This window comes from Styela clava, chromosome 3, assembly GCF_964204865.1.
Source record: "Styela clava chromosome 3, kaStyClav1.hap1.2, whole genome shotgun sequence".
Taxonomy (NCBI): domain Eukaryota; kingdom Metazoa; phylum Chordata; class Ascidiacea; order Stolidobranchia; family Styelidae; genus Styela; species Styela clava.
Window position 1 is genome coordinate 21,262,650 of NC_135252.1, and position 22,986 is coordinate 21,285,635.

Sequence of the window (22,986 nt, forward strand, 5' to 3'; positions counted from 1 at the left end):
ATATTTATTTTGGATAGCCTATTTATTTTGACCCTTTTATAATTAAGGAGTTTTCTTGGTACCTTTTTTGGCAAAATATGGAATTGAAACGATACGTTAGGCGCAAAAAGAAAGCAAATAACACCACAACGCAAAGTAACCAATATTCGATTCGGTTTTCGAATGTTTTCCACACACGATGAATGCGATGTTATGATATTAATGCCGAGAAAATTTGTGAGCATATCACCGGACGGAAATATTTTGCACCCCGGCTGTTTGCAGAACAAACGATTCGCTAAAGTTGATTGATCGAATACACAGGAAGTATTTATTAATCATCTCATTGGCGAACATCGGGGTTTTGGTGGAATTGTACGATCATGAAGTCTTTTTTAAATAATAACTTTTTCAATGAATGTTTATTTTACTTTTGTCTCTTTATTGTGATGTGTCGGGTTTTCATTTATTTCGAATTCGAAATTGTCCGGAGTACTCAAACAGGTGTATAAGTATATAGCGTATTCGAGTAACCAACTTACCAAAAGGGAAGTCTAATGAACTTGATGTGTTACCCCCGTTTTATCCCCCGTTTCATCTATTTTTTAAATTTCATTGTTCAACATTTTGCTTAAATAACAGAACGATATTTATTTTTCGATCGACGCAAACCCTATATTATAACGATTGCCGAAATCGCGAAAAAACTGAATAGGAATTGTCAATTGTGAACGAATGACCGATAGGGCACATATTGATTTCTCTGTCCAGAGCAGATATAAAACAAATGCTGCCAAAAAGCGGTTAAGTGTTATCTTTCTTTAGCCAATCAAAAAAAGTGGTATATACATATACAAAAGGTTTCTAAACTTTACAAACTCGGGGCGCAATTACTATTAAAAATACAAGTAATGGTGCACGAAAAAATGAATTTGATTTTATTGAAATAAACAAATAAGGGTTTTACATTTCATGCACAACTACCCGATGCTACATGTGAGATTTGTGCACATGAACGATTATATATCTGAGAATGCTTACTTCTCTTTCCACTTTAATTTCCAGCATTTCAGCGTTCATGTGGTCGAATAAAAATTATTTATTTAATGGATTGGTATTTCGCGATTCACTCAAAATTATTTGGGATTTATTTTTTACATTAATGTTTTTTTTAAGAATCATCCTCGTTGTATTTCGTGTACCTTCGCAAAAGAAAACTCTTTGATGTCATCGTTCCTATTAGTGTAATTGTAGTATATGGAAACGTCGCGAATGACGTTGAGATGCGAATATTTCACACTAGGTCTGTAGCACTAGAGAGAGTGTTATTTATATATGCTGAAAGTACATGGCATTCCTGAAAAATTGTCCAATTTATGATGTTTTCTACCCGATTTAAACTAACTCGCACGCAAACCAATGCAAGACGAGATTTGAAAATTACATGTCTTTCCGTAATCTCTGAGATAATATAAATTAGAGGGTGGACTAATTTCAAGCATATTCTTTTGGACGAGGAAGCGTGATATACTGAAGCGATATCGGTGACGGGGATGTTATTTTGTCCGGGCTTTGTACAAATGATTCCCCTCCCTAGCCATGGCCGGTAGTAACTAATATCGATTCCAACCTGCATGTATAAATCACGCGGGAGTTTGCTTCGTTACTGACACTGGTGGTTGATTTCACGAAAGTTTTGTTCCCGAACAGGTGTGCTTGGCAGGTGTCCTTTGATGAATTCGCTTGTTTTAAACAAGAGTTTAAAGCAGGGTTTACAAAACTTTTTTCTGCCAGCGCCCCCTTGGACGACTTTTTGACTAGCAAACGCCCCCCTAACAAAAATGTCAAAGCAACTTTATTGTCCATTTATTATTAGTATAATGTGAAGGTTGAACCTAGTGAAAAAACACCAGCTTGATAATAACTGGCTTTATTTCAATCAAAAACAGTCTCGAGTCTCCTCGTCTGACACTGTCGAGGGAATCTCTCTTGATATGTAAAAGTGCGGTCACTGCACTAGATACTCGCTCTACCGATAATGAGCTGGCAAGAGCAATAAAAAAACTTTTAACCCGATCTCACTCGTGAGGATATTTCAATTTGATTCTGTTCCCAAACAAAGAACACTGAACATGAGTTTGAAAGTATAAACCCAATGGTAGTGGTGCATTTTAGATCCTGGAAATTCAGGGATATCAGAAAACGGAAACCAAAAATTTCTTTACTATCTCCAAAAAATTATTTGCGCGTGAACTTCTGTTTGCGTATGATTATACTAAGCTATACTCAGCCGTTTTGCAAAATTTTCAACCACTCACTTAGTTTTCTGATGAAGCGCACCTTCTGCAATCGGGACATGGAAATGAAAGAGTCCAATCGGTGAATACAGAACATTATGTGTTTGTGCCGGAAAAAATCTGGACATTACTTGAGGTATTCATAGAGGTGACCAGCAGTGGTTCAAGCATGACGAGGTGACCCCCCCCCCCCCCCCCATACATCAAATCAGACGCTTGCTTTCCTGACAAAGAAGTCAGCAGTGACATCAAGTGGGCACCTTAATTATCGGACTGAAACCTCTCAGATTTCGATATGCAGGGCGTTCAAAAGACAATTTGTGTCAGAACAATCCTCAAACGAATGGTAAACTCAGTGCTGCATTTGCAGAAATAAAATAGAGAGATACCCAAAGAAGAGTGATTAACAATGTTGCAAAAAGAATGCATTTGCAGAGGAGGGCATTTATAACATATTCCAGGAACAGCGTAATTTTTGTGCAAAACGTCCTAGATTTTCCGACACTTTTGGGTACAAACATACGTAAACAGAAGTTCAAGTGTAGACAAAATTGTATAATTCACTCCATTTTCGTATAAGTAATCGAGAAATTAATGGTCTCGTTTCTTGGGTACCACGCTGTATAATGCTGTTTTTAATATAAATCGGATAAATATGCTGGTTGAGTCACTGTTTTCGATATTTTGAACTTACACAACACAAATTATAAACCGACATTAACGGCATTACCGGACAACGGGCTAGATCTTGGCTTTTTGCCAATTTATGTATTACTTATGTAGCCTTGATATTCAATGACTCAAGGAATAAAAATGAACCAATTAAGTCGCAACACAGAGATGGTCCTACCTGGCGTACGCCAGTCCAATCAGATGCCCTGCTCTCACATGTTGCTCTCAACAAAACCAAAACAGTACAATGAAACGTGCAGTGCATGGTGAAGGAAGCGTATGCCGTATGCGCTAGGTATTATTGCGAAACAATACGGTTTTAAAAAGTCATAATACCTATTTTACGTTAGGCGAGAAATTTCCATCACCGAAATCACAAGCAAACTAGTTTGAACCAAAACATAGGAGTAAATGGCATAAAATTTCATACTTCTTGTGAGTTCCCGTATTGATGTCAGCGCCCCCCAATTGTTCATTTTGACAGCCAGCGTCCCCCAATTGCCATCAGCCATCAGCGCCCTCCAAGTCATGGCAAACGCCCACAAGGGGGCATTTTTGCCCACTTTGGGAACCGGTGGTTTAAACGAAACTCCGCTAACGGAAAGACTCTTTAATTCGCTATATTAACCACAGGAGCTTGTTTTTTGGTGTATATGCTGTTTGAAATGAGTTACGTGTGAGACTGAGATCACGTTAAGCAAGTGAGATCTCATACAAAAGCGCACACCATGAACGTGGGATAAACAGAAACAATGAATACATATCGCAAACGCATTGGTGTGCGATAAGGAATATTTACCAAACAAGATTTGAGTACACACATACATATTTACAGCAACAGGAAATTTGAATTTATTTTATACACTAAAGACATGCCATCATTTTGCCATTTCATAGATTAAATTTATTATTGCTGAGTCCCCAGATTGTTCGTTATACATTACTTTATCGTTTGACTCAGTGTTCACTCCACATACAGATAAACCAAACATAGGCAATTTGTAATCATTTTACACTTCGTTTTTATTGATTTCCATCAAGAAACAACTATTAGCAAATTGAAAGCAGAGACAACAAATGATTTTATCAATAAAACATTGCTTAAACACTTTAAGCTTTAACTTAAACAGCTTTAATTTAAAATGAAAATTTATTTAAATGAATGCATATACAGCTGGATTAGAAGAATGATAAATCTCGTGCTCAATTTCCATGGCTCCAAAACTCAACCAGAATCTAATGAATTAGAGGCAATTCTGAGCCGAAAAGATTTAGATCAAATCGTAGTAGACCCTAACTGCTAGAAAAGAGTCACAATTTTACTCGGAAAAAAAAAAAATAGAAAGTTAAAAAAAAAACTTTATACTCTGCATTATTAAATTTAGGAATGATTCAGATGCGTGCCAATCTAATTTATTGAATACTTTGCCAAAGCGAAATTGTCAATATAAATGGGACAAAAAATTTTCCAGAATTACAACGCCTTAGGAAACTTAATCCACATTAATGATAGCTTGTGTAAAATCTTGATAGGCGCGATGCTACAAAACATGCACGAGAAAAGCCCAACCATAATGTCAACATTAAAAATTTTCAATGCTGTTGGTGATTATTTATTATTACCCACTATTAATCCACGTTAATGGTAAGTCTCAGACACGGAGATATTTTCGGGGACATTGGAAAAACATAAGCATTTGAAAAAAGGGTCTATAGCAGGGGTGGGCAACCTCTGGCACGCGTGCCAAAATAGGCACGCGAGCCCGTTTATTCGGCACGCAAGCGGGGCCTCAGAAACAAGATCATTCTTCTTCAGATAAAAAATTTCAAGACTATGAACTATCTGATGAAACTTGGTGTTCGTTTATTCAAGGTATTTTGTTTGTTAAGAATCCGTTATTTATTCAAACTCTTTTTGTCCTTTTATGACATATGTCTACAAAGAAATATATTATGATATGACGTAACAAATGAGTGAGCTCTCGAGAAATTTTCTCGAGAAGAGCGCAGTATTCATTTGGCTATATCTTTCTATAATATAGTTCGTCTGTGCCACCCTTTTTCTTCATTTTTTCTTGATTTATGAAGTTTTACAACTCATGTTGGTCACAGTTACTTGCAAACTCATTGTTATAAATTGACTTCGAAATAAATATAAGCGATTAAGGAAGGGAATACAAAAGAGAAGTGCAGAAAACGAACTATTTTGTGATTGGGATGCCATTGTCGAAAATTATTTGTGTGTTTAAAACTTTGCAACCGCATCACTCTCCCTGTTTCTATCTACATATCGTCACGCTAATAACCGAATTGCGTAAGTCATTTTTAGCAGTTTTGAGAAAAACGTAAAAAACTTCCTAAGGATATTGTTATGCCACTGAGAGTCAATAATTTGCCATGGTTCAATTTTTTGATCGTAGCCGGATTTATGTTAATTTGTATGACGCAGTTAAGTGACGTCATAATGGCGCACTGTGACTTAGGTAGAAATGCGTCTATGACATGGGGCATACGCAATTTTGCAACTTTACTATATGCACTAGTCCTAAAAACTAAACATTCCAGAAACGAATGTAATTCTCAGTATCTACAATGTCTAAACCCCAAAATAGCTAATCAGTTTCATATTCTTTATGTTTAAAAATATATATTTCATCAATATAACACGTTCTGCACACCCACCGAAAGAAGACTAAGATTAAATATAAAGAATAAAACAGCAATGCACCCAATATAAAAGCCAACCAAGGTGAATTGGACTCCGACAGTGAATATCACAAGTGCAGGTTTTCCTATACTGTAGTATAAATTCAAATTAATACGCGCTAAGCTAGAATCCAAGATGCAAAAACTCGAAAATACTTCGCCAATGTTATTTTGTCTTTGTAACGTCACAATAGTATTGCGGTAACAATGATAATTCATTATGACGAAACAATTGCACAAATGTGCATGTCATACTAAATCTTCATTTTTATGGGTTTCGGAATTCTTAAAATGAAATCTGAGTTAATAGACAGGTGCGCAGCATTACCTAAATCCCTTTTTTATCAAAAACTCAAAATCGCCAAAAATGACGTACGCAATTCGGTTATTAGCGTGACGATATTATGCTTGTGAATCTCTGTTCTCAGTTATGAACTTTATTGGGTCTTGTACCAAGAGTAGCCTAAAAGATGAAACCAGTAGTTCTTGTATTTCTTCAAAAGTTACAAAATATAAACCCAATGTAAAATCTCTATCAGCGGTAATGCAGCAGCAGAGGTATCACTGAATAAGAAAAGTAATCAAATCTGTTTACGGACTGATATTTTCCCGAAAAGTGAATCTTTCTGTACATGTTTAAAAGGTTTATTATTGTGTATTTTTGCTTTAAAAGTAGAAAATCGTGGTTTTCAATTTTGGTCAGCACGAGGGAGAATTTTGTCGTTAAATTTCGCCAATTTCGCCACGCGAACCGAAAAAGGTTGCCCACCCCTGGTCTATAGGGAAATTGAAGAGGGAAATACATTAATTTCAAATCGACACAAAATTATTATTTAAAAATCACGAAATAATAAAAAAAGTAATAAACACTTAATTTTTTTACCTCGCTTTGGGAAAATTTATATTCCATAATTAAAAATAGAAAGCATAAGGAATAAAAACTTTATACTAATAATTAAAATTTCTTTGAAAAAACTAAAACTTAAAATGGATTAAAATATACACAAGGAATAAGGCGTTATGATAAAAATCAATCTTGAACAAGAATCATAAATAAAAACCTGGGACCACCAAGACGCTTTCGGTGTTACGAGTTGGAATGTTTCACCCTGTGATGGACAACACATATATATGTTTCAAAATAAACAGCAGTACACGAATATTATAAAATGTCATAGAATTTAAATATGAATGTCTGAGTGTTGCTGATTGTACATTTTCATCTTGGCTCTCGTTCGTACCGAAATGATACCGCGACGTAAAATAAAGAAAGACGCAAAAATGGTAAACAGAAAAGTTTAAATATGAGACAACGAACTATACTCAATTAATATGATAATAATAAAATATACAATCGTTATCATTTTAATTTGACCGACGCATACATATATTATATGCGATGTAGAGTTTGTATTTTAATCCTGATGCATATTTTTGGTTCTATTAAGCGCTTTTTTCCCCTCATACCTAAGGTAATAAATCAGTTTTTGTCAATTTTCTATGTTTTGATAATCCAATCTCTTTTATGTAACTACATTGATCCCGCCAGTACTGTGAGTCTCCACCCTCGCATTGTCAGTTGCCATCACATTTGCTCTCGGTCCAGTGTGGACGACATTCGATATGCTGATTGGTCCAGTACCTGTAACAGTAATATCCAATTAATTTTAAAAAAGACATTTTGGTACTCCTGAAGTATGCGCACCAAGATGTCACATAACCTGAACCCGAACCGGGTACTCTACCTGAGTTCAGGTTGAGCGTCATCTTGGTGCGCATACTTCAAGAGGTCCGAATTTTTTTTATATTCGCTTTTAAAATTGGTTGAAAATGAACATTGATGACATCACATGTGCACAATTTGCCCAACTGAAAACTAATTTGTGGTTAAGTACTTGGCATTGTGAAATTTCTGCATATAGATGAACCCATATTCTATTTTGACTGGTAATAAGATGAGAGATTTCAAATTAAGCCATGTCATTCTCAAACAAAAAAATTTCTATTATCATGTTAACTCACCCCTTGTTTGAATAGGCCATTCTACGGCCAGCATTAGTCTCGTTTCGGCTTCTTCGTTTATTTTTACATAGTAATCGGAATCTATGACTCCAGTATATTCCCGGGGACGAGGGAGTGGTTTGAAACAAACCACATGTTTGCTTGTTTTGAAAATTTGTCTGTTTATATCGAACTGCGAAGATGGACATCCTTCGGATATTCTCGTTTGCTCTGGTTCCGTGCACTCAAATCGAAGATTAACACAAGTATCCAGACCTTCGTGAATTTCATGTGAGGGCCCCATGAATTTGACGAAGTTTTCTTCCTGCAGAATCTCTTTCATGGATCGTTGCGTTCTCTCATCTTTGCTAAATACTGAAGCGATTTGAGCGGTTCTTTCCTGAATGTACACGTCATTAATGAGATGAAACGTTCCATCGTCGACTAACTGTGAGGAAACAGTCACTGCCATGCCACAGAAATGTGAAACAGTGAATCGGATCTTATTGGTATTGCTTAAAATTGCTTCAGAAACCTTTTTCCAGCCTGATTCTCCTTTTCTTATTTGAATATCAACTGGAATGGTTTTGTTTTCTCGAGCGCTGAAACATGTGTCCATTTCTACAGTTACGGGTTTGTTGAATTTCATAGAAGGTTTGCAAATCATCACAGGTGTTATAGGAAAGTCGAGACTCAATAATCTATCCGATGTTTCCAGCTCGATAAAACCAGGCGAATTCTCAGGATCACTGTCTACAGTTAAGGTTACTTCAGTTTCTTCATCCAAAGCTGAGGGAGGGAAAATAAGTCGGCATCCTAGTAGATTCATTTCTCCGCCGTCTGGCGAAATCATCTGTCTTACAGAGTATTTTAGTTTTATTTTCCGATCAAATTCTGTATCGATGCGCTTTCGGAAACCAAGGTTTTCCTCAAAAGTGAAACATTGACGGGCGTAGAAGGACTGAAATGCTTGTGGAATGGCACATACGGAAAAATATTTTTTCGTAGTTCCGAGTTCTCGAACCACTTCCCATTGATTATTCTCTTCGTCATATAGTTCAATTGAAAGACTTCCGTCCTTCTTTGCTCCCGTCACATATAATTTGTTGTTGACCACACAAGGGCTCAGGAATACGCGTGGATAACACAAGTTTGAGATTCTAGTCCAGCAATCAGATTTTGGATTATAGCACTGAACTGTACCTCTCGGTTCTCCATAACAATTGAGCCAGTCATCAACTTCTCCGACCATAAAAACCATATTATGGAACACAACACAATCCGCCATATCCTGCTGCGGCATTTTAGCAATATCTGACCATTTCTTTTCGATCCCATTAAATCGTTTTCCTACTCTATTCAGACCATCCAATGCATAAATGCTTTCATTGGATGCAGCGACACAAAATCTTGTTTCCAAATCGCATCCCGGTAACGTATCTGACCACGCATTCATGACAGGATTATACATCAATAGTTCAGATCTTGAAATAAAAGTCAAACAATCTTGGAAGGCCACTACTCCAGTGACAATGAGAAAAAAATTATTAAAGTTGACAAGACTAACGCTCTCCGGAATGTGCGATAAATATTCCCAATTTCCTTCCTTAGTTAATTCTAAAATTTCCCTTTCATTTATTCCGTATACGTTTTCACCTATGTTGATTATGATTATTGAAGAATTCTTCTCAGTTTGCGATAATACAAAAGTCGATGCACTCGAGAGATCACAGATGTATCCCATGCCCGATAATGATTCTACCACGAATAAATCTTGTTTTGTGTCCTCCAGGATGGAATTATTCCTAGTTATCGAACCTTCGGACGCCAACTTTTGCAAGATTCCACGAGAGTTTTCTAGTTGGCTAACGGCGGGGTCCGATTGCAACGATCGAACGGTAGGAGATGAAAGAAGTCGTAGATTGATATGTTTGAAAAGGCCTGGTAACAAATCCAATCTTTCTGATTTGTGCTTCACCCATCTTAGTATTGCTTTAGCCTTGACGTCTGCACTGCACTCTGTCACTCGTATCAGATTTTCGATTCCATCTTTACTGAAATCCAGTATCTCTTTTCTTCTGAGAACAAGTGGTGCGTGGATCGTCAGCAACTTTTCAATCTCTGAATTCCAAAATTCGTTATTGACTTTATTATACTGGGCGTTCAGATTTTTCAGGATAAAGCAATTGTTCAAATTAATTTTGTCACTTAAATCTCCAACTTCTGAAATTGAAGAGAAAATTTGACCGACAGTAATTACTTTTAGCTCATATTTGTTCTCGAAAAACGGATCAGTTGCAACTATATTGATAAGGAACTCAAACGAAGAAGTCTTTCTAATAACAATCAGTAAATCTTTGAACAATGCGTTTGCGTTGTCTTTATTTTCCATCCAACGTTTCATTGCTTCCCATCTCCTTTCCGAGCATAGCAATTTTGATTTCACATATATTTTTAAATCTTCTTCGGATACGAACTTGAACTCGTCATCATCGATTAATTTCTCCAAATCATTTATACAATAAATGGCATCATCACTATCAAAATCTTCATCGCCGTCATATATGCATAAGTCCACCAATGCAATGCAACTTGGAGATTGTTGCACCAACTTTTCGCTTTCAATTGTCTGTTGAATAAATCTGATTGAGAGTTCCTTGAGCTTGATAAGTTTAAACAAACGAGAAAAATGTGCACGTCTCTCAAGTTTGAAATGAGCCCACGTCGATAGTAGTTCGTACTTTACTTTATCAGAAACGCAGTTGATCATTTTTGCTTCCAATTCTTCGGGAGTGTCCTCGCCGAAAGCTTCGTAACCAGCACACTTGGAAACTTCCTCAATATTGCCGAGAATGAATTGATTAATGAGCTCTAGTGGCTTTTCATCGACGCCAAGAATTTCAGTAGCCAACTTTTTTAGTTTTATGCAATTGCTTGCAGTGATACTTTCTTTCACGTTCACTGTGTTTGTAAACACACATTTTGAGACTAGATTTATCATCGTACGGTTGTCAAAAATATCGTCATCCAGAACAGTCGACAGAAGAAATGAAATGGGTAATTTCATGACCTTTAGTGCATCATCTAAGACTTCGACCAAATCTTCTTCGTCCCGGTTAGTTTTGATCCAAGTTGTGACAGCCGACCAAGATACTTGTGAACTTACACTACTTTCAACTAAGTAGTAGATAAGGTCACTTCGGCTGATGGAAGGAAATAGATCCGTAGTCACTATTACCTCGAATTTTTCAACCACTAGTGCCTTTGCCCTATTTCTTGTATGAAGGTCATTGTAAGTCTCTGCCAAATGAGCAACGAGCAAACAGTTTGCTGAAGACAAATTTGTTTGCAGAAAACGGAAACAAAGCTTTCTTAAAGCGTCAATTTGCAGAATGCTTGATACATGGAGGATATCCTGACAATTTTCATGGTTTATATCTGTATCTCCTGTGTATAAGAACTCTATGCATCGTATCATAGGTTCAGCGCCAACCTCTTTTATTTCCACGAAACCTTGCTCAACAATTTTTTTGTCATGAAGAAACATGGCTTTAAAATAATCCGATCCTGCAGCCAATAAACTGCAATGAACTGGGAATAATGTACCTTCAACCTCAACATTAAAATCCAAGAGCAACTCAGCATTTTTCATTTTCGAATAGGAATCCAATATTTTTGATTTATGCTCAAGGGAAGCTTCGACCCGAAACCCATCCATTTTACAGAATAAATTAGCCCTAAAATACTGATATTAATATCTATATAAATATAAGTGCTTTTATATTTAACCTCGTATTTCTATTAAATAATACGCTCGATTACGATATTCCGGTAATTTGACATGACGAACGAAAAAAGGGTTTTCTGAATTACTATATTTTCTTGACCTGAAAGCATACCTCATACAGCTGATATGCTGATCCTCTGTCAAAAAATATATAATGGTACGAAAAAGTATTGCCATTATAAGTTTGTAACCGAATACCGTGAGCAGGTAATTCCTTTCATTGAATCGTTACCTGACGCTCGATACAAATGACGTCGTCCGATCGTAGACATAGAAACAGAAACAAAGCTTCGAGTGTTCTGGAAGCGAGCTGTTGTACCAGGATTGTATCGCTTCGTCGAGCACAATAAACATATCCTCTGCGTCATTTAAATTCTGAGTGTATCGTCGTTGTTTTATTTGTGTACATCTACCCCCAGAATTATAATACATACCTATATACTGTGGTGGGACTGGAGTTGTACTATTTTTTATTGTTTTTTATTTATATTTCTTGTCTGGTTATTGCATATGCATTGGTGTGTGGAGTCTGAGCCCTAATTCGCCCAATAGTTGTATTCAGTTACCCGACTCCAACCACCACTGCATGCATATGTGAACTGCTTCGGGTTCGCAGTGTCTGCCCTCTTTGCTTTTGCTGTCGCTGAGTAAGGACCGTATTTTGTCGCTCTTATTTTATCTGCTTTAAGCGTGGATTTTACACTATTTTAATAAAGTCTCTTCTTTTGCATCGTGAACTTCGAACCTATTTGTGTGTCTTTGCAGCACATTGGATCTTCTGAACTAATTATTACAGTATTACTAGACTTTATTAGTGGCGAGCACCTACCGGTATTCCGGTTAAGTCGTACTAACAAATATAAAAATTGTTAGTGCCCACCTTAATTGAGTATTGCACGTATTATCGTTGTTTTCCGCCTATGATTTCATTCGAATGTTTTAGTTTTTCGTGCACATTATCTTATTGTTGCGGCGACTCATGTCAAAATAAACTCATTACCGATCTAAAATACCACGCCAATCTGCGGACATATTTAGGTATGATCAACTGCCCGATTATATTTAGTTTTGAAATATATTGCACTCATGCGAATTCGTTGTCTTCATTAGAATGATCTGGTATAATATCCCAGAAAGTATACTTAATTTAGTACAATTAAAATACATATTCATCGACTCGAAATCCCCGCGGTACGAATCCTGAGTCAGTCCTCGAGAATACGCCAGTCGTTATAAGAGCCGACTTTGTGGAGTGAAATTTATTTCAAGTCGGTAGTTTTAGAACACTACTGGTGTGCCGCAGGCACAAGGAATTTATAAGATTTGCAATGTCTAGGAAAGTGTTTTTAATCTGTCGCGGTCCACTCCAAAACAAAACTCATAATGTTTTGCGTTTTATTTTTAGTATTTTATAATCTCGCTTTTACAATAAAGAAATATTTGGTTGCAGATTCACTACTTTGTTCTATCTTTAACATCTCGTCGCATATGATGATTATTAATAAAAACTAACTCGTTTTTCTCAGAGGTGTCATGGTTCTATTCGAAAACAAAAAAAGTAAATATAATTGTCTTCGCGACACAAGAATATGTCGAAGGAAAATTTCCGATTAGGGCGAAAAAACACCAAAATCAAGATTTTTACGGCTTAAATAGCAGGCCACGCTTACGAAAACAATCGAAATTTAAACAAAATGCAATCGCAAACGCCTTGGCGACTTTATTTTCAGCGGTCAAGGGCCGGGGAAACGTCCACATGCATAATAACTATTAAAAAATGAACGGCTTTCAAATTTACATTCCATTTTGTTTGAAACTTTAGGCAAGCCAAGAAGTCTGTAATTGTTGCTTAATTTTAACACACAGTAAATAATTTTGGCATCGCTCTATAGTGATGAAGTAAACAATTGATTGAAATTTTACGTGTTTTATGTAAACGTTTAAGCAGAAAATACATTGAAGCATAGGTTTATGGCGTGTTTAGTTTTACCTAAAAATTAGTTTGACTCTATCAGGTATTGCAAACTCAGGGGAAAAACGAGAATGTATGATGACCAACCATTATTTGGCTTTATACATACGACAGTGAATGGCGAAGTTGTCCTCCGAAGCGTTTTATGCCTAAACAATCTGAGCAATGACGCTATGAGACCAACATTCTTATAGGCGCCATCTTAATTAATACTACCTGCCCATCACAAAAGCATATTTTCAAAGCGAAAAGAGGGGCGGGGCGCGATGTTTGTAAAATTTTTCAAAGAGGGCGCGGCTCAAAAAGTTTGGGATCCACTGGTGTAGACGATGTAGCTTGCTCGATTTCGGGTGATTGTCTTCGAGTTTTAAAAGCCCTTATTACGTCTTTTATACGTAAATTTTAAATTTCACAGTAAGATAGTGGTTAGAATTGTTGAGCCTCGCTGACCTTTAAGTACTTGTGGTTGGGGTACTATATCAAACCCAGATTTTCCTACCAAGTTTCCCCGAAAATTAGACCTAGCAAGAATTTAAAAAATGATTATAATATAAACCCTCTCCTCAAAATAAGACCTAGCCCAGGGTGGTAAAAGGTCGTCCGCCATAATATTAATTTTGTGTTCTTAGCGGGCCACATTAGTCCTAGACTATTTACAACGAAGTAATTGCTGTCATAAATGAAGCGCTCCCGAACAATGATAACATTCCGTTTAAAATTCTATTCTTTTGGCATGGACTCAACTTGAAGATATATCAAGCATCGAAGCTTTGTTTTCCACAAGCAATTACCTTTTTCCCCCAATATCAGGAGGGTAATGTCGTACATTACTTGATATTCACTGAATTGTGTGCGCCATTACACACACATCACACATCTGTTAAAAAAGCAGTTTTCTCGGTTTTCGATTCTTTTATGAAATATTTTCTGCTTCTTGAAGCATACCTCAGTTATGTCTACATAAATATATTCTATCGGTCTATCTCTAAATAAATACCACCTGAGAAGTTTCTCAAAGTATTACTATATGTTTCATTCTACGGCTTATTTTATTTACAATGTTCAAACGAATGAAATTGAGATTTAAAAGAAAATTACTAAAACAAGGGAACGTTTGTAAACAGAACTTGGTCGGAATCATTCACCAAAAATCAAATTGCTGGCTCAAATAATTCAGACCAATAACTCAACGGATCGTGTTCTATAAGTTTGCTCCAGAGTGTCCGCAAGATATTAAGCATTTTTACAATCATTAGATCAGTATATATGTATATTATAAACTAACTCATTTAACTAATCTCTCCAATTCCATTTTCTTCGCTTCCAATTCAGACATTACCGGCAGTTTATTCTGAATAAAAATGGTAAAATTGTATAAACTTTGAAAGTGCGCAAATGGGTATTAGTTGACCTAATGAATTTTAGGCTTCGTGCATTCACACGATGTAAAAGAAAATTGGACAGTCATTCAGCCATATGATGATATTTATGACGTCAATATTGATGCTTCATTTATGTTGGTAACGTCACTGTTGAGATCTCTCTCTATCTGCATGTTGCTTCGTGCTATGATTTATGATGTCTATGTTATATCTATAGTAAATGCAAGCATCCTGAACAAATGCGTGTTTAATATGTATGTTTCAATAAAGATGGGTTAAATATCTTATGAAACTTCTAAGCGGCTATCTAAATAATTTTGTGTCTTTATCAAAACATTACACCGAAGTTTTAAAATCACGCAAAAAACACCAAATCTGTTTTCACACTTCATATGAGTAAGCATATATTTTTCAGCTTTCAGAGGTTACATAGAATCACCGATAATTACAATGAGAAACCTCACTCGACTTTGATTTTGCCCCGCCCGTATGTTTTTTGTTCGATTAGTTTTAAAGCTACTACGAATAAAGTTGTAGATGAGAATTATTAAAAGTTATTGATCTTTATAAACAATTACCTTGTTTATATCCAACCATTGAAGAATTTCAGTCACTTTGCTCATTATAGATTCTCTTTGTTGTTTTGTTCGATATTTTTGGTCCATTCCTTTTTTTACGCTGTACGCGTTATCTTCAAGCGCATTCCTTGCCTTGCTTCGCTGTTTTAATTCTTGGTCTTTTTGTCTAAGCCTCTCCGCTTCCTCTACCTACGCAGAGGGAGAGAATTGGACGATTTATAGGTATTTTTTATTTTATTTATTTATTTATCTATTTAGTATATGTGGAAATCTCGTAATTCTCTACTACTTTGTTTTTGTTAAATGAAAATAAAAGACATCCCCTCAAAAAAGCGCTTTGTTTTTTTTTCGAAAGAAAATTAAAATAAGTATAAGAGCCTGTCTTATTTTCGGGTAAACACGGTTATTGCATGTCAGAAGTAGGAAGATATTTTTGTTATCATGTTAATGCACGGCAGGTAAAGTTTGGCTGCAATTTTGTTCCGCCACACCACGGAACTCATTTCGATATTATATTGTTTACATATATTCCTCGATCTGACTATTGAAAATAGCATTGTCGATATAAAAGAATAGAGAGTCACGTTTGCACTCCCACGTTTCTATTTTGCTGTCAACAGATTTTTTTCTGGTCAATTTAGTAAAAGTTGAAAATATTTCCATAGCCTACCATGCTTTTAATTTCCTTCTCACTCAATCGTCCTTTATCTCTTGAAATCGTTATTTTACCCGAGTTTCCAGTAATTTTTTCAACAGCAGAGACGTGAAGAATCCCATTTGCATCAATTTCAAGCGCCACTCTGACTATTCCTTCTTTTCTTGGCGCAGGGGGAATTCCCGAAATGGTGAATTCCCCAAGGAAATGATTATCTTTTGTCAGAGTGCGCTCGCCTTCAAATATCTGTGAAATATCAGAAAAATTATTAAATATTCATTTCAGCTACTCTGTACAGCTGAAGTGGCCAACTCGCATTCGACTAAAATATTCAAAATCGTTCGCAATTGACTGATTGGTAATAAAGTCATACACATAAAAATAGTGAGTACTGCACAAAATTTGTATTTTGTCCATTCCTAAGCCTTGACAGCGGCGAAACTTGCATTTGTTACCTAAAACTATCCTCTATCAGACTTGTCCAGACTCGAATACTGTGTATGCAGTCACTGAAGTGTATATCGTATTTTGCGCATGTACAGTACACACATCACAGGCGCTGCATGAAACTGGTTTATAACAATGTTTGGGGTATGTTAAGAAATTCCCTCAACATCAGAGACGCGATCGACTACTCGTGCCGTGGCGATCGACGTGTTGACCACACCTGTTGTATATCATACGGTATTCATACCATGTATAATATGGTAAAATGTTATGTATACTTGCCTTTATCGTCATTTCTTCTTGGTTATCTTTCAAGGTATGTCGGATTTCCCATACCTTGGTTGGAATGGTCGTGTTCCTGTGTATAAGAACTCCCATGAATTGTTCACGATTTTCAATGCCAATCGAAAGTGGAGTAACATCTTTAAGAGCAAAATCATCCATCTGAAATATTAAAAAAAAATTTACCAAATTATATATATATATATATATATATATATATATATATATTCGCTGTTTTAAAATAAAATGTTCCCATCAGTAACATTGAGATAAATCCGAACTGAAATTCGTGATGAATAAATTTAAAAATTGATTTCGATTAGTTTTTGTACTTACGATCTTAGAACAACAATATGATATGAGGCGCGATTTGCTTTCATAGCTCACTTATAAATTGACAAGTCAAGGACATAAGAAATATAGCGGACGACATGGACAAAAAACGCTTACTTACAGGATGTTTCTCCTTATTTGTACTTGCAGTAGGATCTTTATTAGAACTAAGTGAAAACGCATATGCGGCGGCGCCATATGCAACTGCTTCATCAGGATTTATGGTTTTTTTAGGCTTCATGTGGTCAAAATACTTTTCCAGCATTTCTGGAAATTTGGGAATTCGTGTGGAACCTCCAACAAGAACAACGTCATCAATCTGAAAATAAGAATATACCATATTTTACAGGCCATATAGCGCACCGTCAATTAATTGTTAATAAATATTTAATCTAAGAATTTGGAATTTTGTCCGCACATAAGGCGCATCAGTTTTCGGATTACCATACAAGTTACTAAAAAAGTATTTTTCGGCTTCAATAACTTAGTATCGATACTGGTGTCAAACTGAAACAGTTTACAAAAAAAAAATTCACAATAAATCAGTACTTTCGTGGGTTTCTCACCCTTTACTTTTTGATTCCAGATTTGGAAATAATTTTCTCGACGGTATCAAGAGCTCTTTCAAAATATATTTGATTCAGAATTTCGAATTTTGTTCGTGAAATGTTGCTGCAAAAATCGAACCCGCCTTGCAAAGCATCGACTTGAATTCTGAAAGTAATAGCACGACATAGGTAAGACATAAATCAGTTCACCAAGTAAATAGCTTGACAACTTTTCTTGAAAAACAGTTGAAATTAAGTTTAAATAGATTGAAAATTATTCTCAATCTTAAACAAATTTAAACTGAGCCTTATATCTGGAGAATAAAGAGAAAACATCTTTCACTACGGAATTACAAAAATGTTTTTATTAGCACACTTTCTACAACGTGGAAAAGATTGAGTTGATAAAATAATCTTGTTCTTTTTGATTTGTGAAGATCAGACTATCATAAAATTCAAGCATACTTTGCCTGCATTGACGAGGACAATTTTATTTTTGCTGCCTCGCACGCTACCCGAAGACGATTCAAAGCTCTTTTGTTTTCTCTTATATCTTCACCGTGCTTTTTTTTGAACTCGGAAACAAAATGCTCCACTAGATTGTTATCAAAGTCCTCACCTGTATATAGACAGATGTGAGTTGAATATGATGTAAAATCTAAACCAGTAGAGGATGACATAAGTTGAATATGATGCCCATTTTCAAATAAATGATATAATAAATCTATTAAACTATTAGGTTAACGGTGTAGTAAAAATGCCTACACTAATTTACTAAACTATCATATAAAGCATGTTATGAGGTAATTCTTACCCCCCAAATGAGTGTCACCTCCCGTTGCTTTCACGTGAAACTTGCGACCTTCAATATTTACGATGGTTACGTCGAAAGTGCCTCCTCCGAGATCAAATATGAGAACATTCCGCTCATTATCGCTCTGTGTGATAAGCGTTAAAATTATTTATATAATACATATATATATACACAGGGTGGCCCAAAAGTAGGTGGTGGCCCAAAAGTAGGTATACAGTTATTAAACTATTTTATGTGCTTTGAAGCTACTCGCAGTTCCCTTTATGTTACTTGTTAAGTACCACAAAAATTGCTTATTTTTTTAGATAATAAATCTAGTGTGAATTTTACATTAGTTTTCTAGCTGCTTGAACGGTAATTATATGCAAACTGGCTTAAAAAATACATATATATGTTAGTTTGATCGAATTATCTGTCTGTTTGATTGGATCATCACAATTTGTATTAGATTCGGGGAATCCAATTTGAGTGGTGTTGAAAACGCGGCATGCATTTACAGCCAACCCAAATGCCTATACAACCATACAATTATGTATATATATATTTATACAGCCAATTAACTAGGAATATACGCGCGTCCACAGGCATATGAAACTTATCAGATATGCATACGCGTATACAGCCAACCAATCCGTTATACATATAAAGCCAATTGAAATAAGCATATCCCACCATCTTGAGAGGCATATACAGCCAATATGCAAGCTGTGTATATAATACCTCTCTATCCAGTCCATACGCCACAGCGGCAGCAGTCGGCTCGTTGATCATGCCAATGACATTGAGACCTGCGATTACCCCAGCATCATTAGTTGCTCTTCGTTGTGCATCGTTGAAATATGCAGGAACTGTAATGACTGCATCAGTTACGGTTTCACCCAATATTGCCTCAGCTGTGTTTTTCATCTCTTCCAGCACCATCGCACTTATTTGTTCTGGGCAGAACATTTTTCTTTCGTCGCTATGGATAACCTTGATAAATAATTGACTTAATTCACTGCAATTTAATATCATTTGTATTGCTTCAAAAAAATACTCACCGGTATCTTAGGTTTGTTATCATCGTTAAATACGCTAAATCCCCATAATTTCATATCTGCTTGAACCAAAGGATCATCATCGGTTCGTCCGATCAAACGCTTGATTTCTAAAATTAAAATGGACATCGTTTTAGTGACTACGTAAGTATGCTTGTTGTATTGGTTTTAAACTTTGAATTTTTTGTTGATTTGATCTGTTAGGAATTTATTCTGTTGTTTTATTGAGTAATGACACAATATTTTAAACTTACCTGATATGGTGAGTTAAATATTTGAATGTTTATGCGAGTTAAGTGCAAGGTGTCTGAACCCAATTTTAATTACCAGCCGTTTCATTATGATAGTTCAAACCAGGGGTCCCCAAACTTGGGTACATGTGATTTCGACCTGAAATATTTATTGTCACCTAATGTTGATAATTTGTAACTCCTCATGAAGTCATATTTTCAACCCAGGAGAAGTTTTATCTACAGTAACTACCAAGTTTACGCGACTTATTCTGTCCAATCGTAGCACACAGTACAATTTTGGGAGTACCGGAGCGATTTATATTATTCAATTAGTACCGATTGACGGAAGATTTTAGGAAGCAATGGTCCAAGGTAAACTTTAAATCATACGCCATCTATAAACTGTGCCAATGAATTGCAAATACTTACGACACAGAGTATTCTCGTAATTGTCTGTTGCGTCTTCTTTGGCTGCTTCACCTACTAGTGTTTCGCCTCCCTCAAATGACACATAGGACGGAGTAACACGATTTCCGCGATCGTTGGCGATGATTTCAACCTGCGTGATAAAATAAAAATTAGGATCACATGAAGACCCCCTCTTACCAAAGTATCCAATTGAAAATACATCAAAATCGCGCTCATATGAATAACACCTCAGGGTAGATCATATGAATATGTGGTCACAGTGAGGCGGAAGCGGAACCAAAGCCACAAAGTGCGCAATTTTAGATTGCTTCATCGCACGCAAAAAACGAATACCAAATCTTTAATTAGTGGAAAGTCAAACTAAATTGTGTAGTTTCATGGCGTAGTGGCGCAGGACCATTAGCAATATGGATAGATAAAAGGAAGCCTCACAAATGGAATTGTTTGTGACTGCTCATCGTTTAATTCGGACCCCACAGCTTTAAAGAACAATAACATCAATTGAGCAAAATAATCTATTGGGCCACTTCATCCAAAAATTTTGAATATTTGATATTTTAAGTACCAAATCCAAATATTCGCAGTCCTTTTATCATAAATCCTTTTGGTGTATACAACAAGAGAGCAATGCTCAAATATATGGGCACGAAATAACTTACCGTACCTAGTATCCACTGTGTTACCACTTACCAGTATAAAAAAACTTTCATCTTTCGGGTAGCACGAGTACGCAAAATCAATAGGGATGACAGTCGTCACGTTTGATGGCATAAAAACCGTGTTCCCATAAATGAAAATTAAAATGAAATTTTCGGTGAAATCTCAGGATTCATAGGAAAGTTAGGAACAAATGGAATTAATACCGCCGAGCGACAACAATATTCTTTTACCACTGGTTGGCAATTAAAGAAAAATATTACCAGGTAAATTATAAAGAACCACAAAAATCATTGGGCGACATGTTTAATTGAAACAGTATTTAATGCGTCTGATAATCCAGAATATTACGTTACTCCCTTATGTACAAACTGGCTTCACAGTGATTGCTATAGGACCTCCTATAAATTTCAATTATGGCAGTGATACATCAATACGTTCTATAATTCCAACATTACATATACATTTCTTTTCTAAATGGTTGTTGTTCATATATCAAACGATCATACATTACGATCATTTCAACTAAACAAATTAAATGTCTTTTAACAAGTTTATTACGTGGTTAAATCAAAAAGTTTCCAAAAGAATTGTTCGCCTTCAAACCTACAGTATACAGTACACGTCATTCCAATTTTTCTCGGCAGAAAAGATTATTCAAATAACTATGAGGAATATATATGCATCCCCATTTTTAACATGAAGTCTATATGATGACAGGATTAAGACGACAAAAGACCCTCGGCTATTTTATTAATAAGGAAACCTTATATTCATATTTTGACTGTACATACGCAACTGATCCATGATTAGAATTTCATTACCTATATGTTTTCTCACTAGTATACATACCCTTCCATTCCGGAAGACTGCCACGCAAGAGTTTGTTGTCCCCAAGTCGATTCCTATCGCTGGCATTATTTACTTAGATTAAATTTCATGTAAAACCTATGTATTAGATAAAAAGGTGTACCAGAAATAAATAATATAGAGCCTGTAACTAACCATTCTGAAATTCTACAATATACAGCTAGATGAACCGTTGCATCTCATACCAGGTTAGAATGAAAGTAACTGCCGATATAAAATAATTTACACAGTCATTACAGCCGTTACCTCTGCCCGAAACTATTAGTATTCGAGAAAGTTAAACAAACCGTGTGATTGTTTTTTTAAGACCATAACTAGAGACCTCTGAGTAATGACAGAATTCTCATGTTTACTGCACAAACAAATATGACATATATAATGGCTCGTACTACTTTTATGCGTGGGCTGTGGTTTTAACAATCCGTATCTTAGGCACATGGTTCGTAAGTTTAGACTTAGTGGACCGCATAAAGTACGAAACATTTTTCTCGTAATGGATTTGGCGTGGGCAAGTGGTTAAGACTATTAATAGTCATAGCACATATTTGAATATCTGGTGTTTGGCAAATATACATAGATAATGCCATACTAAAATCTCATTATTGCTCAATCATCTCACAGATGCTTGACTACATTACCAAAAAGCTATTCGCCTAATTATTAAAGTATTTTTATGAATTTCACGATCAAATGTTGAGATAATAATTAATTCGAAAATATTGAAAAAGAAAAATCGCCTCAAACCGACTTAGTTTAGTTGAATGATCTAAATACGATCTAAACCAGTGCTCGTCTACAGGGGTTCCGCAATACATGCAGTGGTTTCGTGAGTTTATAGGGTTTCTTAGGAATTCCCTAATTTTTTTTTTTCAAGGGAAATCATTTCTTTCTTTCAGCATGTTCATGCGTCATTTGAAATATTCTTAGACCACCGTGTCTAATCCAAACTCCAAGTAGGCCAGTTCGTTTGAAGGGAGGTTTAGTCACAGTGCAGTTAATAGACAAAACAGAAATATTTTCGGTTGTTGCCTCACTTTAGTCATTTTTATGCAACTAACAAGAACGCTATTGTTGCACCATAGTTACATGATGTTCAAGTATGTAGAATCTACATTGTAGATCAGTGTTCTTCAACCTTTTTTATCGTGGTATACCTTTTACAATTTTTCAAGAACTTTGTATACCTTACAAATACCAATGTTATTTGAGGCTTGAATAAACAAAAAATTTTAAGCACATATTGTACTGCAATATCATCATGCAATCTAATAGGATAGTGTTCGCAAGTTATAAATTTGACTGAGGGC

The 22,986-nt window shown here is 35.8% G+C and overlaps 1 protein-coding gene and 1 pseudogene across 2 annotated transcripts; both read right to left on the reverse strand.

Annotated features, from left to right (window-relative positions):
- Positions 1-4,156: 4,156 nt before the first annotated feature.
- LOC144421092 (uncharacterized) lies at positions 4,157-11,471 on the reverse strand. The gene is made up of 2 exons (XM_078111313.1): positions 7,677-11,471; positions 4,157-7,296 (listed from the first exon to the last, which is right to left on the reverse strand). Exons 1-2 carry the CDS (start codon positions 11,371-11,373, stop codon positions 7,178-7,180), a joined length of 3,816 nt encoding a protein of 1,271 aa, XP_077967439.1. The 5' UTR covers positions 11,374-11,471; the 3' UTR covers positions 4,157-7,177.
- A 3,050-nt stretch (positions 11,472-14,521) lies between these two features.
- Positions 14,522-21,743, reverse strand: LOC120334019 (heat shock cognate 71 kDa protein-like; annotated as a pseudogene). The gene is made up of 11 exons (XR_013474840.1): positions 21,662-21,743; positions 20,153-20,282; positions 19,494-19,600; positions 19,174-19,425; positions 18,454-18,577; positions 18,105-18,258; positions 17,658-17,805; positions 17,213-17,410; positions 16,045-16,275; positions 15,375-15,563; positions 14,522-14,765 (listed from the first exon to the last, which is right to left on the reverse strand). The product of XR_013474840.1 is annotated as a heat shock cognate 71 kDa protein-like (transcript).
- Between the last annotated feature and the right edge of the window lie 1,243 nt (positions 21,744-22,986).